General features: G+C 41.9%; 1 protein-coding gene across 1 annotated transcript; it reads left to right on the top strand.

The window, feature by feature from the left end:
• The first annotated feature begins 247 nt into the window (after positions 1 to 247).
• On the top strand, positions 248 to 8567 carry LOC145434134 (uncharacterized). Its single transcript, XM_080311444.1, has 4 exons — positions 248 to 521; positions 1182 to 2839; positions 2994 to 3226; positions 8086 to 8567. Exons 1-4 carry the CDS (start codon positions 326 to 328, stop codon positions 8357 to 8359), a joined length of 2361 nt encoding a protein of 786 aa, XP_080167570.1. The 5' UTR covers positions 248 to 325; the 3' UTR covers positions 8360 to 8567.
• Positions 8568 to 8785: the final 218 nt, after the last annotated feature.

Raw genomic sequence — 8785 nt, 5'->3', positions numbered from 1 at the left:
TCAGTATCAGATATGAAAGCAATTTTCCGATTGACAGTTCACGGAAGATTGTATAGTTGATTCGCCTGCAGGCGCTTTTCTCGTTAGCAAGTTAGCGCGGAATGTCCACAATTTATTGCTCCCGGCGGCGAAACTGAAGTATCAAGATACGGATTAGCTATAAAATACGCTAACTATTGGCTTTGACTTGAGATCACTATTTGACTGAAATGGCTGAAGTTGCGAAAATCTCAACGATGCCTGTGTAGAGTTGGAAAAACGTGAAGATTCTGCTATTTATTACTATCCACAGATTGTTAATTGAGCATAGGCTGATAGCTTTAAAATGAAATTGTACCGATTGCTGTTATTGGTAGGAACACTGTGCGCGCGCGGCATCGACGGCTTACAATGTCACGAAGGTTTCAACATGTCTGTGTCAGGCATTCCGCTGTATCACTGGAGTGAAAAGGCTTGCAAAGACAACAGCGACTGCTTCATGCAAGAGGTTATGGTTCAAATCCCGCGAACTGATTTGGAAGGTACGCAAATATGTATTCTTATAGAGCAGGGGCGGGCAACTTCTCCGGTCGGTGGGCCGGATATGAAAAAATGAAGTGCTCGGCAGGCCGGATTACAGAATATTTACATTAATCGCGTATTTATCCACCTATCCAAGGACTAAATCGTATTTAATGTAAACTTAAAGTGTAAAGCATAGAGACCAAAACAGTATTTAATGAATTTGTTAGCAATAGCTGTTGCAGTCAATCAGATATATGTGGTCGGTCAAAGTTATCAACAAGTTGTTTGAACTCTGGCTGCATGTCGTAAATAGAAACCCTCATTAACGACTGCACGAGAACATCAGTTATATTGGAACGCAGCCTTGTCTCGTTTATGTTAATGGTCAAAAATGTATGCAAGCCCATACAGAACAATAAGTAGTTTCATGTCCGTCTTACCCAGGTTGGCAAACATGGATTCATTCTGTGACGCATAAAATTGGTCAATACTTTCAGAATAGAATTTCACTTTTAGGGTAGAAACTCTCTGCGGGTCGATCAAAATCCCTTCCCGGGCCGGATCCGGCCCGCGGGCCGTAAGTTGCCCGTCCCTGTTATATAGTCGGACTCATACTTCGATACGCGATATATAGAGTTTGCATAGAAACAGACTTAACACTTACTGTTCCTTTTCAGTGGGAATGCGTTACGGCGGGTGTATCACGAAGTCATATTCTCCGTCGCTTACTTGCGAGAAATTGTTTGGCGGTGCCAGTGACCTCGATCCAACCGATTTACTCAACATGCTTCCCAGCATGGACGATAAATTACGTGCGTTCAGCGTAGACATGAACGAAAATATTACCGAAAGTCTACGAACCCTGTTTTCAAACGGAACCGGAACCGAATCATTCATAACCGGTTGCTACACATTCTTGGAAAATTTAGGTTTCAACATGGGAAAGGCATTGCCTCTGAAAGACAAATTCGCGAACTTGATGAATCTGGCACTTAAACCACCGGGGTACACAGAGCCTTATGAAGACAGGAACTGGCCCGCTGTGCCACATGTTGATCCTACAGTAAAAGAGTTCATGACTACGTTAGGTGAACTTGGAACCTCAGACCTGGACGTAGCATCTCAAATCTACTCATTTCTAGGGAATTTCATGACACAGCAAACGATACAGGACCTTCAGGACTCTGACTTTTTGCCTCTGGCTACTCATTTGCCAGGTTTAATCAAATCCGTGCTACCGACGTATTTGAGCGTCGATGACTGGTATGAGATGGCCTATAAACTTCTTGGAGATCTAAACAGACACCAACCCAAGCAATCCATTGTCAACATTACCAGCACTATTCAAGCCAATGTCAAAATCCCTGATGAATACTCACATTATCTGAACCCAATTCTGAACAGCGCACCCGATTTAGTGGAAAATCTGGTAAATGGGAATTATGGCAACGTAATACACTGGGCCGCAGTGCTTTTATCACATGAAAGCACTGTAACCGCAGATACTGAAAAGCTGTCAGGAGCTTTCAACAAGCTATATGTGTCGTGGTTTGGACAAATCCCGACTGTTGACATAGATTTGCTTATCACGTGGCTGCCAGGAATTTACTACAAGCTTTTTCCTGGCGAGGAAACGGAAATAGGTAAAATCTACAGCACGCTTGCGGAAGAAATTGAATCAATTGACTTCAGCATGCCGAATATTACTGCGAAGAAATCTAACATGAGCGAATTCGTACATTTCATCTTGCAGAAAACGGTACTTGTTCAGCCACAGTTCAGTCCTCTCTATCCACGAATCAACTTACTGGTTATCAATCTATCGCGAGCAACATATACGCTATTCAGCGATCGTAAACACGAAATTGATATCATCTTCACAACGTTGCAGGATGGATTCAGTGATTGGCCTGTTTTCGATCTTGGATACGTCTTGGAACGCGTCATAATAAAACTGGGGTACGCCATTCCGCGGCTGGCGAAACCGTTGTTAAATAACTTGCAGGATTTAATCATGACGCCCGTGAATAACGCAAGTGTGCATTTGAAGGTAGCTCAAAATGTTGTCGAAACATATGAGTTACTGTACCCTAAATCGGAATACCCTAGAATCGCAATGAGCGTCGTTCAATACTTCAATCTCTCATATCACGGACCCGAGTATTACAACTGTTATTACATGTACGACGATGCGTATGAAGAGTGCCATGCGAAACAGTACAAGGCTTATGAGGATTTCTCCAAACAGCTCTATTCATATGTCGTAGACATCAATGTGGACCTTCCATTTGCTCTCGCCAATGAAATTAATACCATAAATGGAACTATCTACCATGTAAGTAATTATAATCACACGACTAATTATAGAGGCCCCATGGAACATTTTTGAAAACTTGCTGTTGCCAAGAAACGATTTTGCCCCACAAAAGTTAAGCGATACCACATTTGACTATACACTACATCAAACCAATTGAACTATTTCTATACAGGAGATATTGAATGCCTTCCCGGATTTCTCATTCTACATTCGACTAATGCGAATTCTGGGTCGCGAAGACATCAAACAGCTTTACAAAGATTATTTCAAGTGGATCATTGTGACGAGCGAGCGAAACGTCGGATTTTTCGACAGTCTCGCCTGGGCCTTCAATGGGACTGTATCGAAAATTACAACCAAACTAGGATCTTCCATTGCGGAATTGCGAGAACGCTTCACTCCACGGTGAGTACTACGCAGCAGTGTTGGGATCAAGTCACTACCTTCGAGTCACGAGCAGTGTTCCCTCTAATTTTTCGCCAGTCTGCGCAAACACGCCAACTCACTGCGCAGGCCCTTGGACAACAGTGCTATAATAGGCTCCCAGAGAGCGCTTCGCCCCCCAGACCCCCCTCGGTCTATGCGATTTTTGCCGCTGCTAATCATCTAAATACGCTATCCGTTCGGTAGGTGTAGAGCATGATCGCGCGAAGCGCGAACATTTTTTATATAATACACGATTGAGTAGGTAGCCTATATTGCTATCAATTTTTATGCTTCCTCTGCTCACGTAATCAGATTTACCGGTAGAGCTGATCGAGTCAGGTGTGTTGCAAAAGGTAGGACCCCTAAATAATAGTTGAACGTCTTCGGGCTTACCTAGCTTTGTCTTCCGTTTTTACATGCTCCGACAACCATTCCATGTTAAACGGATCGCACTTATTTGTTAATTTGACTTGGTGAGGGGATGAGCATGAGAAACTACCCATTCGTTTTGCCATCATTAATAGCGATCATTATAAACAGTGAGAAGCATAATTAGCAAGTATTCACTCAACGTTGACCACACAGGCAAGCAGCTAGCCAAACACTTGTAGTGACACAAATGGACGCTTGTAACCGCAAAGACGGCGATTCGTAATTTTGTGCAACCATCTATGATGTCACAAAAATCCGTACATGTGGTGACATATAGATTACTAGTAGACATACACGCACGAGAACGCACTTCAAATCAATACTTTACAGGCGATCGATGTAGGCCTACCGAAATATAACACTGATGTGATGTCTTAATACCGGCAATGCACTCATTACTATCAAGACAAACAGTCATGTGTTGGGATCAAGTCACAACCTTCGAGTCACGAGTCAAATCGAGTCATTGCAGATTTTGACTCGAGTCAAGTCAAGTCAATCGATTCTCGAAGGTGACTCGAGTCAAGTCAAGTCACTCGATTTTTAGAGTTGACTCGAGTCAAGTCACGAGTCAAGTCACAATTCAAGTCAAATTGAATTTTCGAAGTAAGAGTGACGATTCAAAGTCATAACATTTTGCCAGCTGTGTGAAAGACAGATTAATTAGCCATTTATCTTGAATCAAATAACGAATATAAAGTTAAATATACATGCAAAATTGCATTGTATCGCACACGCACACGTAGAACTACTAATAAAATACGTGAGTAACTGTATAGTTACATGCTACAGTCTGTTATTAATGTTATTATCAGCCGAAATAGAAATTCGAATACGAAGCCTCGAGAAGTTCAAACAAATTGATATGATATGGTACGATACACTACCCAGCTATACATCCATGAGAATATAAATGCATGAACTATATTCATTCTATTTAAATCATACAAGATGGTTGGTAAAGGTGAGCACTGCGCAATGTAAGCACTGAGCCGTCTAAGAAACAGAGATACGTTGCTATTAAATTAATCTACTAACTACTACGGCAACCTAAGCTGTGATCATTTCCTTTGCGGCCAATATATTTGTGATGTAATAATGGAGGACCAGTGAAACGTACAGTATGTGACTGACTGGTTGCTCTCACAAGTGTCACGGGCGTATCGCTAATAATCCGAATATACACATGATACAGGGATTTGGTCGACACCGTTTACTTATTGATGACTTGAAATTGACTCAAAAATTTTGCTCCGAGTCATGATTCAATCCGCAATTCTGAAGCGCTGAGTCAAGTCAAGTCAAGTAATTTTTGCAAAGTGACTCGAGTCAAGTCAAGTCATACGAAAAAGTTGACTCGAGTCATCCCACCACTGTGATACGAATATTCAAGTATGACTGACGCAAGAACAATATTAGCGTATGACCTTATCGACGGAAGCTTCCCGTTCAAACGAATAGAATAAAATCAAAATTTGTGCTGCTGAGAAGCTGATGTAATTCAACGCCCTACAGTGTGCAGTTGAAGCATTTCCCGATCAACGTTTGCAAGGGGATGGATCCTATGTCACCATGCGTGATCAGATTTGCCATATGTAAGTGATGACTTCGAAAATTCACGGCATGCAATTGTACAGCAAATCTTGTGCAATGTTTATGCCACGGGGAGAATACTATTCGCTAGTTTCTCGATGATTAACTTCGAGCTAGCCCGTTGTTATTTATAACTTTGTTAAACCATGTTATTTCGCCATTCCTAGTTAAGATTGCGCTATTGAAATGATATCAGTATCGCTCACGCGTACGAGACCATATACTAAAAGAAAAATTTCTTTCGTGAGGCGCACGTCATTGCAAATTATCATTTCTTCACAGAGCGCAATATTTACCTTTACGAGCCACGCTTGTACCTCGGTTTCAGACTTCAGCGATAACACTATTTGCCCCTGGCAATGTTCCCTCTAATTTTTTACGAGTCTGCGCGCTTGCGCGGTCCCTTAAAGAACAGTGCACAGCGACTAAAAAAAAAAGTCATCACTTCAGATTTTTTGTGCGCAACCTAGATTTTCTGTGCTCAGAGACCGTCTCAGCACTGCGCATTTGCGCACGTGCGCAGCTTAGAGGGAACATTGGTCACGAGTCATCTCGAGTCATTGCAGATTTTGACTCGAGTCAAGTCAAGTCAATCGATTTCCAAAGGTGACTCGAGTCAAGTCAAGTCAATCGATTCTCGAAGGTGACTCGAGTCAAGTCGAGTCAAGTCAAGTCAAGTCACGAGTCAAGTCATAATTCAAGTCAAATTGAATTTTCGACATATGAGTCATGATTCAAAGTCATAACATTTTGCCAGCTGCGTGAAAAACAGATTAATTGGCCATTTAGCTTGAATCAAATAACGAATATAAAGTTAAATATACAAGAAAACAGGCGGTGTATCGCACACGCACACGTAGAACTGCTAATAAAATACGTGATTAACTAGTTACATGCTACAGTCTGTTATTATCAGCCAAAATAGAGGATCGAATACGAAGCTTCGAGAAGTTTAAACAAATTGATATGGTACAATACATTACCCATCTATCTACACACATCCGTGAGAATATAAACGCATTAACTATATCATTCGATTTAAATCATAGAGGAGGGTTGGTAAAGGTGAGCACTGCTCAATGTAAGCGCTGAGTCGACTAAGAAACAGAGATACGTTTCTATCACTCTACTACTACTACTGCCTACGACAGGGGTGGGCAAACTTTTGAGCTCGCGGGCCGCATTCAACATCTGAATTCATTCGCGGGCCGCACTATATAAAATTGGGATCATAAACCAAAACGCAATATTGATATATGATTATATAGTGAGGACATGGAGACAATATATGTGCTTATTTAAAGCAAGCCAAATATTGCTTTGATGATATCGTACACGCGTCAGAAACATATAGTGGCGAGATTTCATAGGCAGGCGGACCTCAATAACCAATTTGTCAAAACTATAGAGATAAAAGGCGGTTGGCCCGATTCTTAGAATAGGATTGAAATATAAATCTGTGAGCAATGATCTGTTCATAGATTTAGTAATTCCACTTTTGGCTCAGTTCCAGGACACACAATGCTGACAGCATCATAACCATAGCTTCAAACACGCTTCTACTATGTGTAGATAAAATATAAATACCCCCAATCCACGCATACAGACAACGAATGTACCTAAGACACGCCCGAATCGGTTTTTTATAAGCACATCACTCAAATAATTAAAAATGAAGTGGGCAATCTGAAATCTCACTGGTGATCCAAATTATGTCAATCTCGTTGCAGCTATCCCGCTGTGATATCAAGTATTTACCTTACATCAGTGGTTCTCAAACTTTTTAAGACACGCCCCGCCCCCTTATGATGGTCAAAGATTTCGCGCACCCTTATCGTCATATCACAAAACGCAACCAGGATGCTAGCAAACCTAACGGGTAGTTTGATGGCGTGGAAGGTTACGACTGTGGATGAGAGATTTTTAAATATGTAATTCAGACTAAATACATAGCAATAACTATGAATTCCATGAAAATCGCGCGGAGCGCGAAAACTTTTTTCAGTCGAGCTCAGCTTCGCGCCCCTTTCAGATGCTTTCACGCCCCCAAGGGGGGCGCGCCCACGAGTTTGAAAACCACTGTCTTAGAATTATCATGGTGAAATATAATAAGAAAAAGTTAATCAAGTCCTTGCATTAATTCGATTTTTAGTACGCATTTTATCAAAATTTAAAAAAAGTTTCTTTAGACTCTCGCGGGCCGCACAAAACGGCGTGGCGGGCCGCATGCGGCCCGCGGGCCGTAGTTTGCCCACCCCTGGCCTACGACAACGTAAGCCGTGATCATTTCGTTTGCGGTCAATTTATTTGTGATGTAACAATGGAGGACCAGTGAAATGTACAATAAGTGAATGACTAGTTGCTCTCACAAGTGTCAGCGCCGTATCGCGAATAATCCGAACGTTCACAATGATTTAGTCGACACAGTTAGCTTATTGATGACTTGAAATTGACTCGTAAATTTTGCTCCGAGTCACGAGTCAATCCACATTTTTGAAGCGTCGAGTCAAGTCAAGTCAAGTCATTTTTGCAAAGTGACTCGAGTCAAGTCAAGTCATACGAAAAAGTCGACTCGAGTCTGACTCGAGTCAAGTCATGACTCGAGTCATCCCAACACTGCAGTACGCAGGGGTGGTCAGTAACGAAGTAACTCTACTTTTTCGCAGTAATCATGTAGGTTTGCCTACTTGCAGTACTTCCTCAGGCTATTAAGACATAGGACTACTTCCACTTCTGATCAACACTTTTCAGTTTATTATTATGGACACCAATTTACACAACGAGCTATTATCAGAAGTCCTACTTATTTGCAGATCCTGCGTTTACAATGCGTGCTCATCAAGCTTGTGCAACACACACAGGAAGATATCAAGCATGGTTCAAATGCAGAATGCACGTGATTCCACCAAGTCAAAGGAAGAGAAGGAAGAACATTTGTCATTTGATCGTAAATTAGGAGAAGCTGCAAATGTCACGGGCGTTGCTACGACAGCTGTACCAAGCACTACGACTAGTTATTCTGCAAGGGCACAAGCAAGCTACTTCCTAAATGTTGCGGTGATGACAATCATGTTTAAATTTATATGATGATCCTGAACAAACAGGACTGGATTGCGCTTGCCTGGGTTGGAAGAAAAAATGAAACATATGTCCTACTCAAAGTTCGACAGTGTATGGCGTATAATGATGAAAACGTCCTTGCGTCACCGCCGTGGAATATTATGGCAACATTTCAATGTTACTGGTGGCCTGCACGTGCCCGTAACAAAATGTCCCGCTAGCAATCAGTTGAGCGTTGCAATCCTATGACATACAAAACTCCGTATGACACTCCGTACGGTGACACTAGTTCATACGGAGTTCAGTATGTCATAGGATTAGCGTGTCACCGTATGAAAATAGCAACCTTGTTCGATATGCCACGCATTCAGCATTTTATGGAAACCGTTCAGGGTTTGGAAATGACCTCAAGGCTATATAATGATGCACGTTTTGCTAGCTAATTTATTCACT

The sequence above is a fragment of the Botryllus schlosseri genome, chromosome 2 (genome assembly GCF_051294905.1).
Source record: "Botryllus schlosseri isolate E-star chromosome 2, Bs_hap1, whole genome shotgun sequence".
Taxonomy (NCBI): Eukaryota; Metazoa; Chordata; class Ascidiacea; order Stolidobranchia; family Styelidae; genus Botryllus; species Botryllus schlosseri.
The sequence above is the reverse complement of the archived record's forward strand: the minus strand, read 5'-3'. Positions and strand labels throughout refer to the sequence as shown.

Bases quoted from the DNA above. Each gene is read 5' to 3' on its own strand.
- LOC145434134 (XM_080311444.1), top strand. From the start codon at position 326: ATGAAATTGTACCGATTGCTGTTATTGGTAGGAACACTGTGCGCGCGC. The intron at 2,840-2,993 runs GTAAGTAATTAT...ATTTCTATACAG, and splicing joins TAAATGGAACTATCTACCAT to GAGATATTGAATGCCTTCCC. The intron at 3,227-8,085 runs GTGAGTACTACG...ACTTATTTGCAG, and splicing joins CGAGAACGCTTCACTCCACG to ATCCTGCGTTTACAATGCGT.